The sequence below is a fragment of the Puntigrus tetrazona genome, chromosome 17 (genome assembly GCF_018831695.1).
Source record: "Puntigrus tetrazona isolate hp1 chromosome 17, ASM1883169v1, whole genome shotgun sequence".
Classification (NCBI taxonomy): Eukaryota; Metazoa; Chordata; class Actinopteri; order Cypriniformes; family Cyprinidae; genus Puntigrus; species Puntigrus tetrazona.
The window spans coordinates 633068-659759 of NC_056715.1; the positions used below are offsets into that span (position 1 = coordinate 633068).

Below are 26692 nucleotides of genomic sequence, written 5' to 3' on the forward strand. Positions count from 1 at the left end.
TGAGCTCCCATAAGCACTTGGTTGGACAGTAATAAGTGGTCACACACAAACATCATTGTAATTACTTAAGATCACGACTCTGGATCCTGCGCTGCTGCCAACAGAGATCTGTATTTCATGAAGGAAACCATCAGGTCACCACAATCCCCGAGTGAAGGCGGATCCAGTCACGGGCAACATATAAAAATAACAAGTGTCTTTATGAACAGAACCCTGCAAACGCCATCGACAGAGCAATTAATTATCATTATTCAACCACAGCGAGGAACGGCATCACAGCGACTGCAGAAAGACAATGCGTACAGCTGCATTGTGGGTAAAAAGGAAGGAGCCGACCAAATCCAAAGCCACTCGGGGTGGTAGATCGTTATATATGTCATTTAATTTCCTTTTTATAAAAGAAACGGAGAATGGAAAGCAGATGTGCCTCCTCCATGCCATACAATTTGTTTTTGATGCGTGTTTTTTTTTTTTTTTTTTGCATTTGTATTATGGTGAACCCTCTTCATTTGTCTGGAGATTTAACGGGACACAAAAGCGAAACGGAGACAGGTCCCAGACTAGGATTCAGGAAAACAGACGACTCAAACTAGATACAGGCCCAGAAACATGAACTGACTGGAAAAAAAAAACAGGCCACAGAATAAGGCAAGAAAGAAAGGATATTGTGAAAGCTCTGACAAGCTGGAACTTATAAAGCCAAACTCGCGTATCAAAGCTCAAAGGTCGAGGCTTGATTTGCCGGCGACTTCTGTTTCTTTGGGTCATTATCTCCGAGTCCAATTATAGGATCAGCACACTGGAGAGCAGATTTCTAATCAGGACCGACGAGGAACAGGAGAACGCTTTTACGTTTGCACCTGTATCTGTTACACTGGATGTGGAAAAACTAAACTTCTGTTCATCATCTCACACCGAATGCATGCACAATGCCCTAACAACCTTTCATAAACCCTGGCGAGCGTATACTGTAAAAACTCTAGATAACGAAAGCAATCCCTCTCAGCACCCGAGCGAGTAGAGGACGACCAATTCATCGGTTCTTCTGATTTATCGGCACCGATAATCGGCAAAAATCCATGTTGAAAATATTCCGGGTTACTCTGTTAAACATGTGCATTGTTCCATGGGTAACATGCTTTACCTTAACTCTTTTATATATGTGTTTTATTTAATTACATTAAAATAATTACCTTCTAACCTATTTTTATAAAAGAAAAAACCCTAACTTTTTTTTTGTTGTTTATCTGTTTATATCTATCAGGTTTTTTTTTATGTATAATAGAATGTGATGAAACAGTGTTTAAAAATGTATTAGTAACTAAGAATTCTGATAATTTTTCTAAATATTTTAATTTTAAGTCAGCATGCACGTAACTGACCACGAAGCACTATTTTTCCACGTACGGTTCCCAAAATAATTCCCTAACTATTAATTTCAACACATGATTTGGATATTTCATGTCTGAGAAAACACACGCCACGGTTTGGTAAAGCCACCAGTAAAATGAATGATCACTATAATATAGTGTTTTTTAATATACATAAAAAAACACTTTAGGTGTAGCGAATGGGAATTGCATATTTGGGATAGATTACTGAACACTTTCCTGGCTTAGTACTGCTTTTTTATTCTTCGTGATAAAGTTCAGTACTATTTTACATAGATAATGAATAAAAAAAAAAGAAACAATGCTGTTTTAAATACTTTTATTGGGTTATCGGGCCCAGTCATCGTTATCGGTATTCGCTAAAAGCCAATATCGGTCAGCTTTTAGCAGAAATCACGTAAAACCTGCCTAGCAACCATTGAGATTAATCTAAAAACTGTGAAAAAACAATCAAGTAACAACCACCCAGAATACCCTAGCAACCGCACGACACCCTGCACGCCCTAGCAACATACCGAAAACATGACCTATGTGAACAAGCATTTACAAACCAAAAGTTTTGATTCGAAGCATGCGATGCTTTACTAAACCGATTGATCGTGTGTATTCTGCTCTGATTGGGTTTCTCGGCTTGACAGATTGAGCATGAATGGCGCTTTATTACACGCTGGATTTTTCCATCGCAGCAGATTCTCAGTTTCATTCGGCCTCACACAACATCACAGGCTTATTTTCCAGCATATAAATACACATCCTGTAGGAAGCTGACCGAGAGGGGTTCCCTAAAGATCTCGAAAAATAAATCCAGCCTGATATATGTATATAATGTGCACATTCAACGGAAAGCAATGGAGATATATCTCAGAGAAGAGTTCCTTCCTGTACGGAATATATTTTCAATCATGAGAGCTGTCGCGGCGTCTCAAGCCTCGTCCTCCCCTCTGCTAATTATTTATACTTTGCAAACAGAAAAGAAGGAAAAACAGCACAGATTCTACTTCCTATACAGTGAGGAATAGCGTCTGAAGATTTGTTTTACTTTTTAGTAACACTTCATGCCAGAATCGTTCTATATTTTAACAGAATTAAAACTGTAATTAGACGATGTCATTTATAATAATCATATTAAAACTAGATAACTGAATTATATTTAATTATTCAATTTAAACATAGCTGTAAGTATTAAATTATCCGTAAAGATGCATACGATTTCATAACATACAGTCCAGAAAATGTCAAATATATACAGAAATAAAGCATTATATTTTAAGTACTATATTTAAATGAATTAGTAATATATGCATACATATCAAAAGCTGTAATTCTGATTGCTTTATTGACCACCCAATACAGATTTTGCATATGTATAGAATTCAAACAAATAAAATGATCGCATTATATAATTATAACTTAAATGAACACTTATACACAATGTTATTATATTATACAATATTATGAACGATTTCAGGAATCAATTGCGTTTAATTGTTATTTAAATTAAAGTGTTAAATCACAGTAGAATAAGATTGTACCCATTCTATCCTTTATTCTTTCTTTCTAAACTTGTTTTGGTGTTTTCAAAGCTGATTTCATGTCCTCTTCTCGTCATAAATATATAAGCATTACTAAAGAGCACTCAAACCAAACCAGAAATATCAGATGGCTGCTGGTCAGTTCTGGAGGGTTTGGTTTTTACTCGAGGCCTGGTTCATTTCTGACCCCGGCGAGGAAGATACCTGACACCGTTTACCCGCTTAAAACATCACAAAATCAGAAGTGCGTTCGCTCAACAGTTTTGCGTTTCAAAACAAACACCAGGAGATTATGCGGTAACACTTTATTCCGATATTCCACTAACAGCAAGTTACTTTGCAGCTACGCGTCAACCAGCAGCCTTTAGAGCATTGGCAGACAGTCTGCTTTATATCTCCTAACCCTTTTTATGATGGATCCACAACATACTGCATATGCTGAATATTTCAACGTAACCCTAAACCTACCCTAATAATCTACTTATAACAATCAGACAAGTAGTTGCATATGAATGCTCCACGATTGTGAGCCACTTTGGATAAAAGCGTCTGCAAAAGGACTAAATGTGAATGCAGTTGACATGTAATCACTTAGTACGATGTCTAAAGTGGGCTATCAAAACAAAACGCCACCGATTAAGCTACAAGAACGTTTTGAAAGCCTGTCAAATGTAACCGAAAGGTGATGGCGATCTGATTTCGCCGTCTTTAAACATCGCCGAAAGAGAATATAACTTCAGTGCAAACACGAACGCGGATGAAACACCCGGGGCTTTGCGACGCCTCCGCTCGGCCATTCATAAATCTCCATTTTCGCAGTTCAATAGCGCTAAGTAAGACCTCGGCTCCCCCCTTATGGAAACACTCAGCGGAGGTCTCCGGGTTCAGGCCGGGCTCATCCAGGCCGGGCTCTGGCCTTGGCAGTGGGTGGCAAGACGCACCTCTGCCGGGGCGAAACCCAGCCGACGGGGTCCAAGAAAAACTCTGCAACATGGGCAGAGGAAGCATCTGCGCAGAGAGAGGCTCTCTGATGAAATATCGCCTGCTGACAGTACAAGAAGGAAGAGGCCGTGCGGTTTGAGAGGCCGCGTACAGAAGCGCCGCTGTACAAACGCATTCCAGTAGCGCGGCGACTGACCCTCGCTGATTTTATTGGCCGTATACATTACGGGCTGCGCTGAAATCGGCATCGCGCGGATCGGAAATCTGGGATCGGCGGATACGGACGGCTGGCGGGGGTCTGGAAGGCTTTATTGGAGCGCGCTCGCGTCCGTCGCTCCTGTGAATGGTCACCATATGTTGGCGGTTATTTGCGCAAGCTGCTGAATTTACATCGGTTGCATGACGTGAATTAATGATTTTCTCCAACCGTGTGAGTCTGACAGTCAGACCGGGAAAAAAAAGAGATGTTTTATATTCACGTGCTATTCAGTATTTGCTCTCGGACTGCAGCTGTTTGCGTGAAGGTCAAAAGGGTCATTAATTGATCGATTTATCTGCGGTGGGTCGTTATCGTCAGCCCAGTGTCATAAGAGAAGTCCACCCCAGGAAATATGTCATACAAATACAAATCATGACATTTAAAGAAAGTACTAGTAATATGAGATAACTACATGGGGTGGGTTTAGGGTTAGTACCTAGTTATTATTAGTTATTGTGATTACTATAATAAGCACCACAGTAAAATAAAGTGCTACCGGTTTAACAATGTGATCAATTTTAAAATTGATTGTCATTTTTTAAATAAATTCAAAATATACATATGCCATAGATTATATATAATATGCTCATCAAGCATTTTTTCGATCAATACAGAAAAAAACTGTAATACAAAAACTGTAATATTGTAAAATATTAATAAAAATGTAATACATTTTAAAATATATTAAATATTCTTCAGAGCTTCTTTAGAAATCATTCCAATACTCTGATTTGATTTATTATCAGTGTTTGCTTATTTTATTTTATTTATATATTTTTTTCAGGATTCTTTGATTTTCTTTTCTTAGCTGTCATTTTTTTTAAACCAATCTAACATATCCTAGGTGAACAATTCATTTCTTTCAAAAAAGGAAAAAAGTAATGAACCCAAACTTTCAAAAAGCATATTGTTACAAAATTCTGTTTTGAATAAATTGATTTTTTTTTCTTTCAAAAAAAGCTGCAGAAATGTTGCTAACATTAATAATAAATCTGCGTATTAGAAGAATTTCGAAAGGATCACGTGACACTCGAGACTGGAGTATTTATGCTGAAAATTTGGTTTTGCATCAATAAATGACATTTTAAAGTGGGAAGCGGTTATTTAAAATTATAATAATATTTCTCAACCTAACCTTTTTCACTCTAAATGCAGTTTCTTTAAAAAAAATCTGCTCCCAAACCGTTGAATGTTAATGTATATACAGACCAGACGAAGTTCTCTACTATATGTTTGTAAATGAGCGTAGAACGGCTCTAATATTAAACTCAGCGTGATCCGATCGCCGTTACAAGCAGAGAACAGCTCGTCTCTCCAGTGCTCCGGCCGTTTGGCAGCAAAAACCCGGGCCAAGTTGAAAGAAAAGCCTCTTTGCTCGTCTTGTTTGCGTGAGGAAGGAAACTGTTTGCACTTCTCTTTTCTAGCCTGTTAAGCTGCATCGCTGCCAGGATGGCGAGGAAAAAAGATGGACGACCCCTGGCGAGAGGAACTTTATCTTTGATCAGCGCCGCTGTGTCCTCTCGCTGGCCGGCCGCGTCAATGTGAGAGACAAACCGTCTCCGCTCCGCCGAGAGATGACTCTCCAATTATCAGTCCCGCACCGAGGGGAACAGATGCAACTCATTAGCTACAATATCGTTCTGTCTTCCTCTTATTTTTATGCCCAATAAAAAAAAAAATGGCGGCCATCAGGCATTGTTTATCGCGTGTCATGAACAATAAGCCGCGGGTCTCGCGTGTGGCCGTTCAGACAGGCATTGTTTTGCGCTGGCCCGGCCGGTTTGATGAACACAGAAACGTTGTTATTGTCAATAAACAAAAGCGAGTCCTTTGCACGCTCCATAAAACTGAGCGGTGCGCATATTTCAGCCCCAACACCTCCAATGGTTCGCTCTTGTCATTTTTACTCGAAGCCCGCAGGCCAAGATACACATTAGACAAAAGGGTCAGGAATACATTTAAACACTTCGGTACAAAAAGAACATAAATACCGGCGAAGAAAAACAAAGATCTGTCCTGGGCAGGAACTGTACGAGGAAAAAGAAAGGATAGTTCACCCAAAAAAATGAAAGCTCTGTCATTATTTACTCGCACTTATGTCGGTCCAAGCCGTACGGGTTTGTTTCACAAAAGGAGGTGTTTAGCAGAATGTCTAAGATGCTCTTTTTTTTTAAAGTACAATGATGAAAGTGTGATTACAATTTTTTTTTATCTTTTCACTTCAAAATGTTTATTGAAGTAATCATGTTTAAATGAAAGTGAACTGCTATTATTATTTATGACATATTATAAAAATGTTAAAATGATATAGTGATATATATATATATATATATATATATATATATATATATATATATATATATATATATATATATATATATATACACATACATACACAATAGCAATATAACATTAATAATAACAAATTCAACTTTTAAATAAATTAAAATATAAAAATATATTTATAATATTTTATAGTAATTCTATTTAATTCAGTTTAGCTTCATGTACTAAAACCAAAAATTAGTGAAATAAAAAAAATTGTTAATTAATAAAACTACATAGACATAAAAACACAAAACAAAAAGGCAAAAAACTAAATCGTTGTTATAATAATAATAATGAACAATAATAATAACAATAATAAATTCAGCTTTAACTGAAATAAATTAAAATATAAAAATAATCTCCACGTACTAAAATGGCATATTAACAGTGAAATTTATCAAATATTAATCAGTAAATAATAAATATAAACAGACATAGAAAAACACAAAACTAACTTATATTTATTCTCTTAAATCTCATTCAGACTTCTGTATTTTCAAACTGACACATCGACGCAAATGTGATTCGAGAGCTGCATCAAAAGCACGATTCGGCGAATGATGACTTTTCAGATAATGTCTTTTCTGAACACAAAGCTACGGTCGGGCTCTGCCGTGCAGCACACATGTAGCACACACCTAGCCACAGCGAGTAAATGATGATAAATGACAGGGCTTTGATTTTTGGGTGGACTAACCTCTAACGTGTGAACGAAAGGTCTGGAGACAAGATAGCAGAGAGCTGCATGCGTGTGCATTTAGCTGGCCGTAATGAGACGCTGCCATAAGCGTAACTCCTGCTCGTGCATATTCATGAGCAGCACGAGACAGATGTGGGAACGTGTGTGTGCGCTGGCGCCCGGCGGGACAGTTCTGTCTGTGTGGAGCCGGCTGAATTGGATCAAGGCTGCGGCGCATACGAGATGCCGTATGACCGGGACTTCCCCGCCGTCAGACTGCCAGAGCTCCAGTTCAACTGTATCTATGTACAGTCGTCCCGGGTCAGAACCCCCTTCAAACGCCTTCGATCTGAAATCCAGAGGGCTTAGGAAAATAGACAAGGCTAAGTGTGGGTTTTAATGCAATAACGAATTTCAGACCGTCTTCCCGCTCGCTCTCGGGCGTATCAGTGTCTGTAAAATGACGGGGTGAGAGTTTGATGGGTGGAACGAGCAGGGTTGAGCGGTGGATACAGACACTAATACAGCTCTAAATGATCACTCACGTCAATGTATTCTTTTTAATTACACTGTATTAACACATTACTTTTCATACTTCTATCAATAAACATAATTCTAATAAAAATGATCAATAATAATTTAATTCGATTTTTGTAAGTAAATTACATATGTGTATATGTAAAAATGTAAAAAATACATTTACCTGCAGACATGCAATTTATATATATGTACATAAACATATGTATCATAAAATGATCAGTTGCATCCAAAATAAAATAATTTGTTTATATATGTCTGTATTATGTATATTATGTACATGTATTATGTGTTTGTGTGTGTGTGTAAATACATACTGTATGTGTGCATATATATATATATATATATATATATATATATATATATATATATACACACACACACACACACACACACACACACACACACATATTATTGCAAAACAAAAACTAATATTTCGGATATGATGATCATTTAACAGCACTAATATATAGACTATATATATATATATATATAGTCTTTGCAAATAAAAAGTCTATAATTGTTCTAAAAGTCTATAATTGTTCTAAATTATATATATAAATATATATATATATATATATATATATATATATATATATATATATATATATATATATATATATATTACATACACACACAGATATAGAAATAACATATTCTTTAAGTTTATTATTATTATTATTATTATTATTATATAGTTGTAGTTTTGCAAGTAGCTATGAGGCTGAACCAAGATCACAAAAACATTTCAATGAAAGTCAAGGTTTCTGTTGGATAGGCTTAGTTTGGAAATCCCTGATCCAAGTCATGCCACAATCAGTAAATAAAAGGTTCGTCACTATAGAACCCAACTGATCTTGATATTGCTTTATTTCTCTAGAAACGCCCGGCGATGCTTTGCTGTAAACAATGGTATTACAATCAGGATCTGAGCTCTGTCCTGGAGCCTGAACTGAAGAGACGCTAAAAGCGGCGTGATTTAGAGTGAAGCGGCACCTTCGAGAGTTCTGGCTAAAGGATTAGAGTTGTTATTGTGCTGCGGAGCCCCGTTATTTGGGGAGACGAAACACAGCCAGATCCAGCGCACTCCAGCGGGGAAGTGCATCCCCAGAACTCCGACTTAATGGGCCGTACTGTACACCACCTCGCTGTGAAGTGGGATTTGGGGGTCAGCATGTGGAAAAACCCACCGTAAATCAATAGCATCTGAAACAGCCAGGAGGGCTCGCAGGCAGCGCTCTGCGCTCTCGAAGCCTGAAGATGAGACTTTATTCAAAAATAATAGCCAGTCTGTTTACTGCGCCACGAGATGGATTACATGGCACTGAAATAAATACTTCCAGATGCGGCTCAACAGAAATTACACTGAAGAAGAGGGGGGAGAAAAAAACGACTCCATAAATCCAGAGAGAGAAACGGCAAAGCGTTTTCTGGCACTGAACGCTCGTGCTTCTAATGGCATAGTATTTTCATATCGATGCTTCAGCAAACAAGAAAAGATATGCTGCCGTTGCCAACACTTTGGCGTGAAATAAAAACAAATCCAGCTCTTTGTGCTCGAAATCCAGGAAGTTGCTGTTCTTTCGCCGATAAACTTATTTCAAAGACAAATATTACGCTTTACTTCAAATGGCGCCAGTACTCGGTCCTGTATTTCTGCACTGGGAGGTTTGAATATCATTTCGATAAAATATTGCCTCTTTGGAAGACTACCGTATGTCGTTTTCCCGTTCCAGCTGACCCACTTCTGTACGCCGCTGCCAGTCCGACCGATCGCTTGACATCCAAGAAGCAATTTCATGGAGTAATAACAAGCTATTCAAACCACGGGGAAGAATGTCTCTACTTGTAAATGTGTAATTGTTAGGGAAGGTTTCGCAGGAATTGGCGTCCGGTGCCAACGCGAGGGATGCGACTGGAATTCAGGGATGTAAAACCTGCTCCAATAGGCCGTTTATAGTGTGGTGTTTATGAGGCATTGAAAAGGGCACAGAAACAGCGAGTTGGATGTCAGCGGCCCGGGACGAGACGTCCGTCCTCAGATACAGAGAAGATGGAGCAATAGAGCAATAAACGAGAGAGAGGAGACGCATCACTCCATCGTTTGTTGTCTTTGGCTCAAAGTCTGGCCCAAAACAGCAAGTAAGGTACAAAATATTGCTGTCGCAGCAAGTTCTAAACATGCATAAGGGCCAACAGCATTTAAATAGATCCGCACACTTTTGCTATTGTCTAATGTGTGTTTAAGCAAGATTTATTATTTTATTTATGTTGCTAACGATTTAGAACAATACAGCAGGAACTTAAATCACTTCGTAACCACCCAGAACCCCCTAGTAACTGCATAGCAACACCCTGGCAATGAACTTGAGCTTAAAACCGCTCAGAACACCTTGGAAACCACATAGGTATGTGCCAAAAAATATTTCAAACACAAAAACAGCTGCATAGCAACACCCTAGCAATGCTCTAACTAAAAAAACACAGGGCCTCGACAATCGCACAGCAATGTCCTAGCAACGTGTCAGAACTCCCAAGCAAACACCCAGTACAACATGGCAACACCCACAGCTAAAAAACAAAACAAAAAAACAAACCACAAAAATTCCCAGCAACCACCTGACAACCACCCAGGACCCCTAGCAACCGCATAGCAAACGCCCTAACAAGCACAGAGTAACTCCTCTGTTTATACTTGCCCTGCTGTGCACTAAAAATAAACCTGGATGTTACATTTACACCGCCACTAGAAAGCACTAGAAAGTTCTTTTCGCATTAGCAGGTCAAATTAAGCATCAGAAGGATGCTTTCGCCAGGCATTTACAAAAACTGGCAGAAACAAACACAAAAGGAAAAACAATTCCATCTGATGAGCTGCTTTTCCACAACAGCAGACTCTGGAATCAAATAAAAGTATACTTCTTCTTGGCCGGTGACTTGCTGTCCTTGTGGACGGGGGAGGTAATTGCGTTGCCCTGTGCGTGAGTGTAATCGAATGATCTCTGAATGATTGTAGGTCTTGCGTTACCCTCTTAATTCAATTTCAAAGTTAATAATCTCACAATGACTTGATTTTGGTAATTTGAGGCCGATAAAGCCTCCAACAACAGTCACTGGGGCAGACGTTTAAATTGCATAATGCTATACATCCACAATGGTGAAACTTGAGTGAAAGCGAACTGTTTCCAGATTGGCGATTTCTCTTCGTTTCGATCTGGGGGAGTGTTGAGAATCTCACATGCATTTGAAGGTAATACGTCCGCTTAAGTGCAGAAACGTCAAAAGTCTGGAAGGCGACCGCGCCAATAGATAACTGTCCACAATAATGAGAAAGAGCCTGTCAGCGACCCCACGTATGCTCGACCGTCCAAACAAGGCCTTAAAATTCTACCTTTTGGGCTTTTTTAAAAAGCAGAGTAAAAAGTACTTATTGGTGCAATTAATCATTTTAAACTGGCTCCAGTCGCAATAAAACCCAGCCAATTACATGATAACTCGGTTCTGACTGCACTCACTCAGTCACTTGCATCCCCCCGTCTAATTATTCCTGTGCCATTCCCAGTAAGGAACTGAGATTTACTCATCAAAGGCGAACGCGAGTGGCACTCGGGAACATCTGGAAGTCTTCACTCAGCATCATACCCTGGAAAACCATATAACACCTGTTTTATGTATTAAACAATACACCATGTCTCTGTGCAACTCCCAGTTTCCTACATGCTGGGCTCATGTTTATGCCATGGAAATCCAGTCACGTTTGTCCTGCGTTGCTTGGCTACATTGAAATTGTAGGACTTTTAGAGATGTAATGAGAACATGCTTCCATCATGCTTTGGTTTGCCTTTGCAGTTCTTAGGGAATATTTGGCACAGACGCGCAAAAAGATGAGACTGAAATATTGCATTACCATGGAGTTCTTTTTTTTGCAAAACACAAGATAAATCTGGTGTAAAATGAATGAAAACTGTGATTTAGTGCTTTGCCAGATTACATCACAAAGAAAAGTAATAAATATCTGTATTTAAAACAAAATCAGCAATTCAAAACAGACCATGCCAATTGCTTACTACACCATAGGTTAGCGATGTAATAAAAACATCAATATCACCTTAGCAACCACCCAACAACCAAATAGTAACCTCACAGAAACAAACAAAACCCCTTCAAACGCCCTTAGCACAGAACAGCTTAGCAACTGCATAGCAACAACCTAGCAACCGCATAGTAAGCCCTAAGAAACAAGCTAAGAAAACCCCCTCAACCTTCTCAAGCTTAACAACGGCATAACAACCAGTCTGATCTCTGAAGAAACTGCATAAAAAAACATACAGAACAGCTTAGCGACTGCATAGCAACACCCTAGCAACCACATAGTAAGCCCTTAGAAACAAGCTTCCTTAGGTTATTTCTAAGGGCTTTCTAAAATCAAACTTCCTTAGGTTAACAATGCCATAACTAGTCAGATCTCTAAAGAAACTGCATAAAAAACATGCAGAGCAGCTTAACGACTGCATAGCAACACCCTAGCAACCACAAAGTAATGCGCCAAAAACTACTCAAACCGCCTTAGCAACAGCATAGCAACACCTGACCATGTTTTATATTTCACCAGTCTATCTTTCTGTGAGTCTAGAAGCGATCTAGCGCTTTGTAAGTTTATAACTGAAGCGCATTGCAATGAAAAGCAACAAATATCAGTATTTAAAACAAAAGCAGCCACAGAAAACCAACACTGGCGGGTTTCGTAGCAGCCGTCGGCTCGGGAAGCATCAAGTGGGCCGTCATTGGTAAATTGCTCATTACCTGCGAATTGCAGATTGACCACAACAGCAAAAGCCTCCAAATTGGCTGTGAGAAAGCCTCCAAGAGCCATTTCTCAAACGCAGCCCAGCATTTAAGACACCCACACTTCTGCGCCCGATGGAAAATTAGAACTCGCCGCACAGTCGCATACGTAAGCGCGCGGAATAAGCAGGCATCTCTTCGGCCGTAAACAGAACTTACGGAAAACAAAACAAAATTAAATCTCCTTTGTATTTCCAAAAAGGATCGAAATTCCGCTTATTTAATTCTCCAGTAGAATTATGTGACTTTTATGAGGAAAATTACACTAACCGCAAATTGCGCTAAACAATTCCAATACTTTAGGGCTTGACCACTTTAAAATGGGGCTGCGCTGCGATTATAAATATAACTCTTTTACGGCTCTGTTATTACGTACTGAGAAGGGGGAGAGCGGGCCAATCTTGTGGCTGTAGCGCCTGATGGCCTCTCTGATGTGGGCTGGTTGGATGGCACTGCTCTGAGCCTCCGCGCCACAGGCCGCCGCGCTCTGCAACGGAGAAGACAGAGAAAATACAGCTCGTATTATTGCTAATTCAAAAACACGGTGGGAGTCCTGCAGCTTAGTGCACAAACACAAAAGCACACTTTTGGGAATCCAAATCGGCCGGCGCTTTACCTCTGGAGAGATATAAATGCTACGTGTCATTTGATGCTTTATGAACTCGCAGCGCTGGCTGATTCTGATATATAGAGGCCTGACAGTAAACGCTAGTGCTGCGCGTGATTGGCTGTAATTGCAGCGTCTCTGAAGTCATTGGAGGGAAGGGAAGCATTTCCACTCGGTATCTCTCAGCGGACGCTGGGGGAAAAACAACTTCCCTGTTTGGATGTTTGCTGTAAGCTTCAGAGAAACCGGAGTCAGTAAAACGGGACGGGTAGGAAAATATTGGGACTCGTTTCTTGCTGAAGTTTCCACCGCTTGTGGAGGGGCTGCAATCTATGATAAGTGATGACCTCAGGGTTTTGCCTTTAGCGTTAGGTTGGTTGTGAGGTTAGGTTAGGCTGGTTTTCTGAGTCTGGGGTGGGATTACCTGATTTTGCAAGACAATAATAGAATAGACTGAATCGAGACGTTAGGTAACATTAGCGAACAAATTGCCACCACTAGTCAATTCAATATAGACTTGAAAAAGTATAGAGAATAATAATGATTCTATTATATAGTGATGATTATATTATTATTATTAAATTTTAAAATACTTCATGATTGTTTATATAAAATATATCATTGTTAGGGCACTGTTTGAGAATTTAATCATATACACACACACACACACACACACGCATACTATAATAAGAAGATAAAGAATAATTTAAATAAACTATACATGATTAATCACTTACATGTTTGCATCTTATCAAATGCTTTTGTTCATGCGTTTAACTTCAGAGGAACAAAAGCAATTAGTCAGAGCCAATAATATTTTTATTATATAATGCCTTATCATTTATAAAATAATTTATTTATAAATAATAAATAATTGTTATTACTAAAATTATTATGATTTGATTTTTAAGCAGTGTATTATTACTACTTTATAATACAATTTAAAATAAAAATGATTTGGAAATTAATATTACACTCTTATTTTTTTATAATAATAATAATAATAATAATAATATCATCACATTTTCTATATTATATATAATTCTAAGAGATATTTAATTATAATATATATGTATATAAATATGCATTCAAATATATTATTTTAATCCATTTACAAAGGAAATCATACATTTTCCTGTTTAAGTCTATGTGAAAAGTGAACAAATGACCAAAATATTTCTGGTTCGGCACTATTTAAAGCATTTTATTTTATAAAAATAAACAGATAGCCCCGCCCCCAATTCTTCCGTTGGTTGAGCCTGGTATTACGTCCGGCAGTCTGTTTATTCTCCAATAAACAGACTGCAGTTTCGTTGAACAAACACACACTCGTCTATCACTGGAGGCTAGCTACATAATCAGTATCCGTGTACCTTCTTCCTCTTCCTCTGTTTGACCTTACTGCTGCCATCTTGGTTCGGCCCACCGTTGCCCTGGGCCATGGAGTGCATCTTCCCCTGGTGTCCGGTGAAAGGGCCGCTGGGAGTGGACGGCGGGGTGTTTTCCGGAGAATCCGTCTCCTTTTTCGTGCTTGCAGCCTAAAGAGAGACATGCATGAGCACAAATTCCTCATTATTTTGACATTAGACGACTGCTACGCTTACAAAAATCACCTTCTCATACACAACAATCATGACGTTAATAAGGTCACGTCTAGAAAACACGGCCCTGAAACCATCACCTGCAGTCTTACGACACGTCTCGGCCCTATCGCTCCAACCACAGGGTCATTCTGTCACTCTCGTCACATGGGAACGTGGCCGACCCCCAAGGATGAGGAGAAAAAAAACAATACTGGAATTCGGGCTAAAAAAATACCATGTGCGCTTCCAGACCCGGAGTGGCCTTGGCCGAGTCTGACGGAGAGAGAGACAGATGAGGCTTCGGTGGTTTTAGTGACACAGAAGTCCATCCATGGAACGGATCCCGCAGCTCAAAACCACTTTGGACAAACTTGGCGGTTCTGCTTGGCGAGAGGTCAAAGCCACGGAGCAGGACGCTTTTGTTTGGTTTTCTTCTCCAATGGAAAAGCGCTCGGAGAAAGCTGCTGACATGACCGTTATCACCAGAAAAGCCAACTATTCTATAGCTTCCCCGACTAACCTCATAAAACATATTTTAATAGCGGATTAGAGCATAGGAATGAATAATGTAGATGATTTTTTATTTAATGCATGCCACGTCAGCATCTTAGGCTGGAAGACAATAAAAAAACCCAGCAAACAAACAAACACAAGTTATACTACACAAGAATTTTTACATTTACATATAATTAAAAAAAAATCATAAGAAAGTTTTCTAAATGCATCTAATAAAATGTCTTTAGATGCTTTTCAATAAAGAATATCAATCACATTGTTCTCAAACCAAACACACAACACATTAGCGGCTAAATAAGTTCGTTTTATGGAAAAAAAAAATGATATTGCGCTTTTTGGAGCTTGCATTCGTCACATTTCACTTGCATCATATTCTGCTAAGAATCTCTTTGTCCTGAAGGTGACTTAATAAAGGGCGGATCGATGAAAGAATTTGTATTTTTTAAGGGGAACTATTCCTTTAACCACAGTTTTTAATTTCCAAATAAATATTACGCTATTATAGCATTACGTATACACAATAATTACGTATACTGTATATACCCACATTCAATTGCAATTGAAAAATTATTTTACAAATAAACATCCAAAGTGTTATTTTATATTTTATAAAATAAATAAAAACAATTTATTTAAATGTTTAAATGTATCTATTTTTATTTCAGTTGTTTTAGTTTATTTTATTGCACTTAATGGCCAATGAAGCATTTCTAATTTTCGTTAAAACTTTATTTAAATTAATAGAAATGATTTCTAATAGTTTGTAATAGTCGTTTAGTTGACAATAACAACGGCGATTACCCCAAAGTAAACTGAGAAGTGTTGTGTTTACCTCGGCCGAGGAGTTGCAGTACTGGATGAAAGTTGCTGATATGGCGTGTTGAAACGGATCGCCTGTTTTGGGAGTCATATCTTGTTTAACCAACAGGGCAAGGTCAACAACCTAAAAGACAAAACCGTAATCAGCTTATGAGTAATGGTACTTGATATGAAGAACAAGATGATAACACCTTTCCCAGGAAACATCGCACTGAACGAAGAAGAGCTTCAAAAGAGCTTTATTGCACTATAAACAGAGGCCGAGCGAAAGTAAAAGTGGCAATTTAGGAACTCGCCTGGGCCACCGTCTCGTAGGCCAGATAGGACAGGATCTCCATGGACACGGCGTTGGGTTTCACATCCAGACTGCTGCAGTCCAGCCACTCGCGAAATTTCGAGGCCTTCTTAGCTAAACAGGACAGACAGTTTGAGTAAGAATATAATGTGCTGATGCTCTGGAGAACCTATGGTGAAAATGCTGTTACATCAGTTAATAAAGTGCAGTTTTACTGTCATTTTAAGTTCAATCTTTAAAACCTAAAATACTGGAGATGCTTTACAAAGGAAAGTTCTGAAAACCACAGCTGCTCGGTTTAATTTCAGGGAGCAGTATCAAAAACACGTTTGGTTTATAAAGTTTGACTTTCCACTGTGTTAAAAGCATCGAATATCCGCTGTGTGTTCTTAATTTGATTAATTACTTATTCAGACTTTTTAAAAAAAAAAAGCTAAATGTTTTACATATCAACCGCTGAACTCGACGAATAGATCAACCACAAATAAAAACTGTGTTGAGAACGTGGTCGTCCAAGAATCGCTCTTCATCAGATTTGGAGAAACGCAGCATTGCTTCTCTTCTTCTGCAGTGAATGGGTGCCGCCAGAATGAGAGTCCAAACAGCTGATAAAAACATCACAATAATACACAGCCCTCCGGTCCATCAGTTAACACATTAAGAAGGCAAAAGCTGTGTGTTTGTAAGAACTTCAGACTGTTGCTTTTAGCTAAAATACGTGTCAATGATCCATAATAATTTTCCCCAGTGAAAAAGCCCATCTCTCTTGTTGTCAAAACTCACACATATTTGTTTAAAGCTGATCAAAGAAATGGTACTTGATCTGGGCAGACTTCTCTCCTGATTTATACGAGATAAGAGGAAGCGTTAATATTCAAAAGATTGCCTTCAAAAAAACTGATGAATTGGAGTGGATTACTTGTGGATTATTGTGATGTTTGCTTGTTTAGACTCTCATTCTGACGGCACCCATTCACCGCAGAGCATCCATTGTATCTAAAATACTATTAGAATACTGCATCCCTTTTCTACACACTATTAAAAATATCAGGCAAAATACAACATATGCTGCACAATTTGCATTGTATGCCAGACAAACCCCATTTAACCACAAACACTTAATTTCCGGCCCTGTGACGTGTTTTCGGTCAGATTTAGTGTGCACTCAGCATCAGTGTTGCGTAACAGAGTCATTCAGGCACATTTACTGCGCTGCTGTCCCGACCTGCAGCTCGATGCCAGTGAGACATCACAGTTACTGCAGCGGCACAAAGCCAGTGAACATGTTATTAGTGCTGAAATGTGGCCTTCAGAAGCCAGCGGTGGTGTGTTCACAATCCCACAACTGCGTTCTTACAAGCCCTCGGGTGCAAAACTGCCGACCGAGCAATCATCAGAGACGAGATCTGACGTGCTGCGACTGACACGAGGAGCGCTGCGCTCCACTGACATTACCTGACACGCTCGCAGAGCAACAAAACGGAGCTAGCATTCTAGCAACACCACGGTCATGGGTTTGAATCCCAAATGGGAAGATAAAATGCACACCTTTAATGCAATACAAGTCACTTTGGATCAATGCATAAATGAAACAAAATCATATTTGTGCACGGATACTCACAGAAACTCAGCTGTCGGCTCTCACAGAAATCGCTGTACTGACTGGAATCCATGTTTCTGGTCATCTTCTCAATTCTCTGCGTGAAAAATTAAAAGCGGAACATCGGTTATTATCCGTAACATCACGTGTCCACATCATTCACATGATGCAAAAAACACTGCAAAAAATCGGTACGATTTTGAAATATTATTACAATTCAAAACAGATCTTTTCTATTTGATTATATTTTAAAATCGAATTTATTCCTGTGATGCGATGCTGAATTTTCAGCGTCGCCCTTCAGAAATCATCCCACTGAGAGTAACTCTCCAACTTTCCAGCTACATGTCAGCTAGAGCTTAGAGCACAAGTATATACTAACCCTAAACCTAAACAGTCAGCAGAGTTAGTCACTGTGTGTAGTACAAAGTTACTTACAGTTAGGAGCACGTCTAAAGCGGACGATCAAGTGTAACCAAAGTTGAAAAACACAGCAATAATTTGAAACCGAATCCTTTTGCAACATTACAAATGTCTTTACTGTCACATACGAGCTTACCATACTATAATTTAGTAATAGCTCACAAAATTAGCTAATAGTCCTGTAATTTACCGAATCCCATAATAATCCCTTCAATGAACATCCCGCTGTATCTACGGCGCTCCCGTGTGACGGAAGGGTTTTATCAGCTACTCTGAGGACTCGACGCGAAGGCGGCCATCATCGTTTCCTCGTTTTACGCCCTGCGAGTAGCATAACAAGAGAAGGAGCGTCTGTGTAAACTTTAAGAGAGCCGTGCGCGGTAATGAACCCTCTTAATAGCAGCCCGACAGGTCTGCCTCGGATTTACAGCCCAGCGTGTTAAGTTGCAGGTCAGAACCTATAATTAGACGTTTCCTCATCCTGGACCAATTTCATACCTTCACATAACAGTCAATTTGAGCTCTGCGTCATAAAACATAAAGGCTCGAGGTTTACGACAGCTTTTTTTTTTCCCTCCTCGCGCAGCAGAGGATCTGTTTTACGGTCTACAGAGAGCCGCGTCTCCGAGAAGCGTCGGGTTCGAGGCTCCGGGCCCCGACGCGCGAGGCAGCCTGGATCGCTTACAGCCCACCCAAACCAACCGGAGTCTTTTTATTTAGTTAGCTGGCAGTCATTGGAAATTCCATCTTTGAAAATACATATTAATGATGCCGAGCGGCCGCTCGTTACACGGCGCTGGAACTGCGATTTCTATTAGCGTCGTTAAGAGCCGAACGGAGGTCTCGTTTTGCACTCGGAGGGGGAATTCACAGCAGTCTCGGTGTCTGGGTCTCGCTCCAAATTGGGCCGCGAGCGATACGAGACTGGAGCCGTTGCACTTTTAAATAACTCTTGTCAAGCGGCTGGCCTGAGACGGGAGAAATGTTTTGACTGGGGCTTATTGACTGAAAAGAGCAGCGGGGGGATTGGATGTTTGAGTACTATGTTTAGCCGCTGATTAAATCAAAACGTTGACCCACCTGCTAATAGCCAAATTACACCCACAACTGACGCGGCGGCCGCTGGCAAATATTTGATTTGGCCGGCGGAGGCTTTCATTCGGTGCCAGTGTGGTCTGGATAAAGGGAATCTCAATTTGTACCACCGCTAGCGATGAGATTTCCATAGGCCGAGGCCCAAGATATATTTTGGATATCTGTGTATTTCAATGCGCGTCACTCGGTTGATTAACAGCCCGAGGCGGGCTAGAATTAAATTTGCGGTGCATTTTCATTCTAACTTTAGCAGATGGGTTTAAAGCGCCTCTGTTTTTTTGCGTGAAAGAGAGCCGCTGTTGAAGATACGAGAGATTTAAACATCCCTCTCACGTCGAAGAGGCTCGCGGTCATCACTGAAAGAGGAAACGAGAAAACACATCCACTAGAGACTTCCTGAACCCATCAAGGGGCATGAGCATCGTGATAAAACGTATGTAGTTCGTGTCCTGCGAAACATTTTTTTTAATGCAATAAACAACTTTTGTAATTGATGGCATACACGGCCTGAGAACAGGAAAAAAATAACATTTCGGGTCAGGCAGGTGTGAAAGCAAAACGCTTCAGGTTCACTTTCACTCGACATGCGTGCAATTCACAATATTTTTGAGCATTATACGCAATTACAATGATAACATGCAAAGATCCTGAAGACTTTCATTGCTACGAGGGAAAAAAAAAAACATCCATCCTGTGTACACAAAGAAACTCAAGTTTTTCCTATTTTCAACTAATTAATAAAGATGATTTTAATTAATAATAATTAATTAATATATAATAATAATTTTAATATACACACACAAACACACATGTATGTACATATATATATATATATATATATATATATATATATATATATGTGTGTGTGTGCATGTAAATATGGTTAAAGCATTATTGCAGTATTTATGAAATCTATTAAGATAAAAATAAAATTATACAGAATATCTAGTGCCCTTGGTTTAAATAAATAATTACTCTTAATGGAAACTGGATACACATTAAATTACACATTTAAGTAAAAAAAAAAAAAAAAAAAAAAAAATTTAAAATAATCAATAACAAATAGTTTAATTTAGACTCTGTAATTGAAAAATTATATTAATGAATAATAGGTTCAATAATATTACAAATAAAATAATATGATAAAAGTAATATTATGGCGGTGTTGGTTATGGTTAAAAATTAAAATGCTAAACGTTCAAATGCACGGACAATATATGAGTGGAGAAGCTAATCTTTTCAAAGATTTAAAAAAAAGTGTTTCCGACAGGTTGGTTTAAGTGGATGAAACTACAAATAAAACAAAAGAAAAACATAAATAAATGATTTGGCAAATGTGCTTCCATCTTCCAATATGAGTATTAATTCTTCCTCAAGTGTTTTTTTTGTTATTTCCATCGTTTATTTCTGATGCAATACTTATAAAACAGGGCGATGGCAACATAGCTAATCTGAATTCATGCAATAAAATAAAATAAAAGTCCACACGAAGACATCCGAGTTCACTAAAACGTCCAGTATATTATCTAGTTTAGCGTTCTTTCAAGGAAAATCCAAAAAAGTGGAAAAAAAACCCCAAAACCGTCCAAAGTTCGGTGAAGACCCAAGCAAGTAAAAGTGCAAGAGTTTACATTGCCGTTTTCGGCGTTTACGATTTCCTAGGGAATCTGCAAAGTACAGATCAGCAGTGTCTGAGAATAGCATCCTGCTGTCATCACGGCATTAAAGCAAAACAATGCGGATCCCACACATCATGACAAAAACACTTTTAAACATTCCCATCTGAACGCGGCCGGGAAAATAACAGATTGTCAAGAGATCTTAGAGGGTCCTTGGGAAGATGGATGATCTGCCGGAGGAAATACAATCCACACACCGCTGACAAAAAAAGAGAGGCCGTCGCCGGCTGATCAAGTGGAGCAGAGCCCTCGATCCCGGACGCCCCGGACTGGACATGTGACAGACGCTTGACCCGTGAGCTGCGGCTTTGGAGATCCTAGGAAATAAGGGCCTGAGTATTTACACAAGTGTTGTAGTTTATTCAAAGCGGTGAGAAAATCTGGAGAGTAAATGGACGACGCAAACGAGAGCTTTGAAATGGTCCCATTTACTGGGATTAAAGTGCTACTAGTAGTAAGAGAAAAATAAACACTGAACATTTATACAGTTTATTTAATAATACGCAGACATACATAAATATATATTTTTATTTTAAATGATTATTTATATACATATATAATTATTATTTAATTTATTAAATTATTATATACTTCTATTTGCACACATGCGACAAATTACAAATAATCATTTAGATACATAACCAAAAATACAATTTTATACATACAGAAGATTAGAATAAATAAGTTAATATATTTATATAATTATAGATAAAATGTTAATTCATATTTTCTATAATAGAATTTGAATTATTATATTAAATACCTTTATACAATGAATATAAATTATTATAAATTACTATAAATTATTATACACACAAATTATATTTAATATCATAATACACATACCACGGAATAATAATCACTTAGATAATTAGATAATTTTCTATAATACAATTATTAAATTAAATACATTCATATATTAATAAAGTAACATTAAAAAAATCTATAAATTATTATACACACAAATTATATTTAATATCATAATACACATACCCACGGAATAATAATCATTTAGATAATTAGATAATCTTCTATAATAAAATTATAATTATTAAATTAAATACATTTATATATGAACAAAGTAACATTAAAAAATCTTTATTTCTTAAAAATCTAAAAATTCTTAAACATTTAAAAACGTAAAATTTCATAATTATAAATGTCAACATTTTAAAATGTTATGATGCCTTTACGCTGGCTGTAAAATCAATGAAATAAATAATAATAATATATAAAACTATATATATAATATATATATATATATATATATATATATATATATATTTGTATACTTATATATAAATAAAGAAGAAAAAGCCGTCACATGTCCTGCACGCCACAGAGGAACTAGTTAAGGAGGACGAGGGGGTACTAGATAAAGCAGCACAGCGCCGTGTGGTTAAACCATAAAACCCCTCTCTCCAGGACTTCATGAGTGGGGCAAAGTGGGAGGCCCAGAAGGATATGGTTCCTTATTCCCAAAAGGTTGTCCTGATAGCTAAAACATACCCATTAAAACACTCAGTAGGAACAAAGTTTTAGGGGAAACCGCAGGCCTTCTTGGCCGCATCCAGACGCGTTTTAATTGAGACGGGACGTATAACGTCTCACGGTAATACCCCCTGTCCACGGTTCTCGCTTCAGACCTTTAATTATATCTTTCAGCTGCGGCCGTTCACTTCAGCGCTTCATCACGTCTCGACGTCTGATAAAGACACACACGCCCCCATTGCTTTCCCACATTAGACTAAAACCGCTATTGTTTGCGTATTTGAGGACGATATCTCGATGGAAACTCAGAGGGATGTTAAGACTATTAGTGGAGGACGATGAAACCCAGTCGGAGCTGACAGCAGCCCGAGCGGCGGAGCAGGAGTATCAAAAGCACATGTTTTTAGAGTCGTGTCAATATCAGGTGCTTCTGTGGTTCGCAACTGCTTGTTTAAACGCGGCGTTCGGGTCAAAGTCGGGTCCGCAGTGATTACAGAAATCAAGTGCACTTGTTCGTAGTGTCATTTAAGGGCTGCCTGAGAGAAATTATTATGAAAAAGTAATGCACAAAATATTTACTAGACTACAGGCACAGCTGCTGCGATTACAAAAATAAATAAATAATAATTTAACAGCATTTTTAAGGTTGAAGTAGCTGAATTACATTATTATTGTTCAATATCTTTTCAGCTGTAATTAAAAAAATAATATAGAATATTTAAAAATTGGTTAAAATGTTTAAATCCACGAAAGGAAACTGGATCAAATTAACAAAAGTGGACTAAAATGAGGTAAATAAATTATTTTAAAAAATCTATTTAATTCCATTCAATTACGATTAATATATTATTTTACGTACAATTCATTTTCAGTTTATTAAGAATTACAGAATAATTGAATATGACAAAATATATGTAAAATATATAATACACAAAAATATTATATATGCAAAATATGCACAGGTAAAACTAGCGTTATGAAATATAATCTGGTTTTATCTTTAATAATCTGACAGTGTCAGAAAGATATGACTCCGGACACATCTCCTGTCACTCAAGCGTGTGAAGGTTTAAGGTTTTAATGTCAGTATCGGATCTTTTCACATTCTTGTGGTTTCTTTCATTGCCAGTTTCACTGAACGCATGTAAAAGCTGTCAAATGGATTTGTATGAACCGGTTTTTGATGGTTATCACTGTAAGCGCACCTTAAAATCTTAATTAAACTGTGCTTAAACGAGACGCAAGGTTTTAGTGAAGCTGGCTGACACTGCTCACCTCCAGCCGCTCCTGCTTGACTTCATCCACCTCCTCTTCCTCCACCAGCGTCAGGAACTCTCCGGTCTGGTCGATGGAGCTCATGAAGTCCTGCAGCAGACGCTGTCTCTTGTTGACGCTGCTGCTGCTGCTGCTGTATTTGTCTGTGAGAGGACAGGAAGAGTCTGCTGCTTCACCTCACACACATACAGGCCAAACATCTTCTCAAATCAGCTGGACTAAATTAGACGCTGCTTTAAGGGGAAAAACAAACGCTCATAATAATAGAGAGACGCACGGGATGACGTTTAGTCGCTTAAAAATGTAAAAATTTGAATGATCTGTTAAGCATTTTATGGGAGAAGGAAAATGTTCTTTAAGAGGATTTGAAATGGTTTCATCTTTGTCGTAATTTATTACAACGACAGGTGATCCTTAATCTTTAAACTGACAAAAGATATGACGGCTCTTATTGGTCCAGTATATTGTGCATCCTCAGTTAAATGCCAGAAATGACTAGTATATTATGCATTTTATTTGTTTTACAAAACTACCTTTAATGAGTAACCATGCATATCAGGAAAATCATGAGGGCTTTTTTTACACTATCCACTCCAAAATGATTTATGATAATATATAAAAGAGTACAAGTGTATTTATTAAATAATTTATTTTATATCATAAGTTAAGAATATGTGAGTTTTAATATATTACACTATTAAAAGAATAAATAATTACTTTATTCATATTACATACATTATATAATTATGTATGCAATTTTTTATGAACATTAACGTTCATGTTAAAATTAGCAAAATCATAAAAAGCAAATCTTATTTTTTAACAACAATACAGTACATTATTTGGAGTGTAATAGCACAAACAATCATTACAATACAAAAAAATGTACATTAAATGTATAATTATACATAAATTTTTTTAAATGTTTAATTATATATATATATATATATATATATATATATATATATATATATATATATATATATATATATATATGTTAATATTACATTAACATAACTGACTAAAATATATATTATTAATTTGTTAATATTTATTATTAATTTTGTTGAAGTTAACAGGGCTTAAAATGAATAACATATAATTTATATATAATTTTAAAACGTCCAAACATTACAATATATTTTAATGTACATTAATCTTATTTTTAATGAATAACAATATATTAGTTGGGGTGGAAAAGCATCATCAAGAGCCCATCGAACATCTTTAAAACATCCCATGATGCTCCTCATGTCGGCGAGCGAGCAGAGCTGGAGTCCAGACTAATAAGACGACGAAACTTGAGAGATTTTTCATCTGTGTGTCACGTTTTGTTCACTATGTACATAACTCCCACAGAAAACCACTTTCTCTTTTTCCAGCATGTTCGTGCGGCATTATGGGCCTAAAGCTCCAGGGTGGGAAAATCAAAAAAAAAAAAAAAAGAAGGAAAAAGTTAATTAAATGAAAGGAAATACGCTGATTAAACACACTTCTGTGACGTAACGTCTGGTTGGGAATGACAGAAATAGCCCCAGAAAATGTTTAATCAAGGTTACTGAATTTATGACGCCTCGTTTTATGGGCTTCAGGTTCGTTGGGACTGGCACGGCCTTGAACAGACTGGAACTGTGCACTTCCTCCGTAAACGCTGCGTTTCAATCCAACGCTGAAAACGTCACTTTGTGTAAGCTCGCTTTTAAACGATGCAAATACGTCGACGTACATAATTACTAGCGTATATCCTTCATTTGACATCCGATACGATATTTGGATGAATAAAAGGCCTTGGAAAATCTTGGTTTGGACAAAAAGCTCATCTAATGATAATGAAACGGTGCATTAACTATATAAACGCTAGCGAAACGGCTTTGAGTTGATGAACCTGGCCTTCCGAATAAAAAAAAATGAGTAAAAAATAGCTTTTAGCATGTAACAGAATAGCTTTGAAAACACATATGCATATCAGCTAGACTTACCGACCTTAACTTAAGTGTATGTTTATAGATCAATGTCGCTAAAACCATGAACAAGATCAACCGAGAGTGCCTGCCACCAAATTTACGTCTACGATTACAAGATATTTAGCAAAAAAAACAACTAAAAAAGACCTAATCTAACTGAGACACATTGTGAAAAGCGTTCAACTGGATGACGATTTTATTTTGTAATGAAATGGTGCATTAAAACTTATTAAGATATTATTTTCTGCAATTCTGACTCGACTAAATGTGATGGGAGTCATTGATGAATTGCTCAGATAAAGCACAGATCTGCTGAGCATCTTAAAAAAAAGAAAATAGCGGCTGAACACAAGTTCCTCATTTGCAGAGCAGTTTTGTTTTAGGGGTCACCGCACGAACGCCGCGTGGAAAGAAACCCAAACGAACGCTCCACACCAGAGCGAAACCGGCTCCCGCCGCAGGCCCCCGAACGATTCCCTCTTGGATTTTATATATATCGCATGCAACAGCGCAGATAATAGAGAAGAGAGTCGCAGACGGCGAGTCGCGGAAAAGCATCTGCGTTGTTCAGACAGGGAGACCGCATTTCACCGTTCTTCCATCTCTCTCGAGTTACACTGGAGATGAGGAGCAAGCGACATTACGGATGGTTTTCCTCCTCCGTGATATTGATGAGGGAGCGCTGTTCAAATCAGATTCCCGCCAAAGCTTCTGTCTGCATCCTGGTTAACGACTCTCGCTGATTGACTGTGGCGTGCTAAATTACCCCGCTCGTTAGGCAACGGCTAAATGGCAAAATGCTGTTGATGGGGGGGGGGAAACGTTTCGGATA

General features: G+C 38.0%; 1 protein-coding gene across 3 annotated transcripts in view; it reads right to left on the reverse strand.

The window, feature by feature from the left end:
* The window catches only part of supt3h (SPT3 homolog, SAGA and STAGA complex component), a 94316-nt gene that overhangs the window by 1571 nt on the left and 66053 nt on the right, over positions 1 to 26692 (reverse strand). For all 3 annotated transcript variants that reach the window (XM_043262712.1, XM_043262713.1, XM_043262714.1), the window contains exons 6-11: positions 23897 to 24039; positions 17955 to 18030; positions 16335 to 16447; positions 16052 to 16162; positions 14494 to 14658; positions 12890 to 13000 (exon numbers count right to left, since the gene is read on the reverse strand). In XM_043262712.1, coding sequence (XP_043118647.1) covers positions 12890 to 13000; positions 14494 to 14658; positions 16052 to 16162; positions 16335 to 16447; positions 17955 to 18030; positions 23897 to 24039 — 719 coding nt within the window. The remainder of the gene's footprint in view (positions 1 to 12889; positions 13001 to 14493; positions 14659 to 16051; positions 16163 to 16334; positions 16448 to 17954; positions 18031 to 23896; positions 24040 to 26692) is intronic.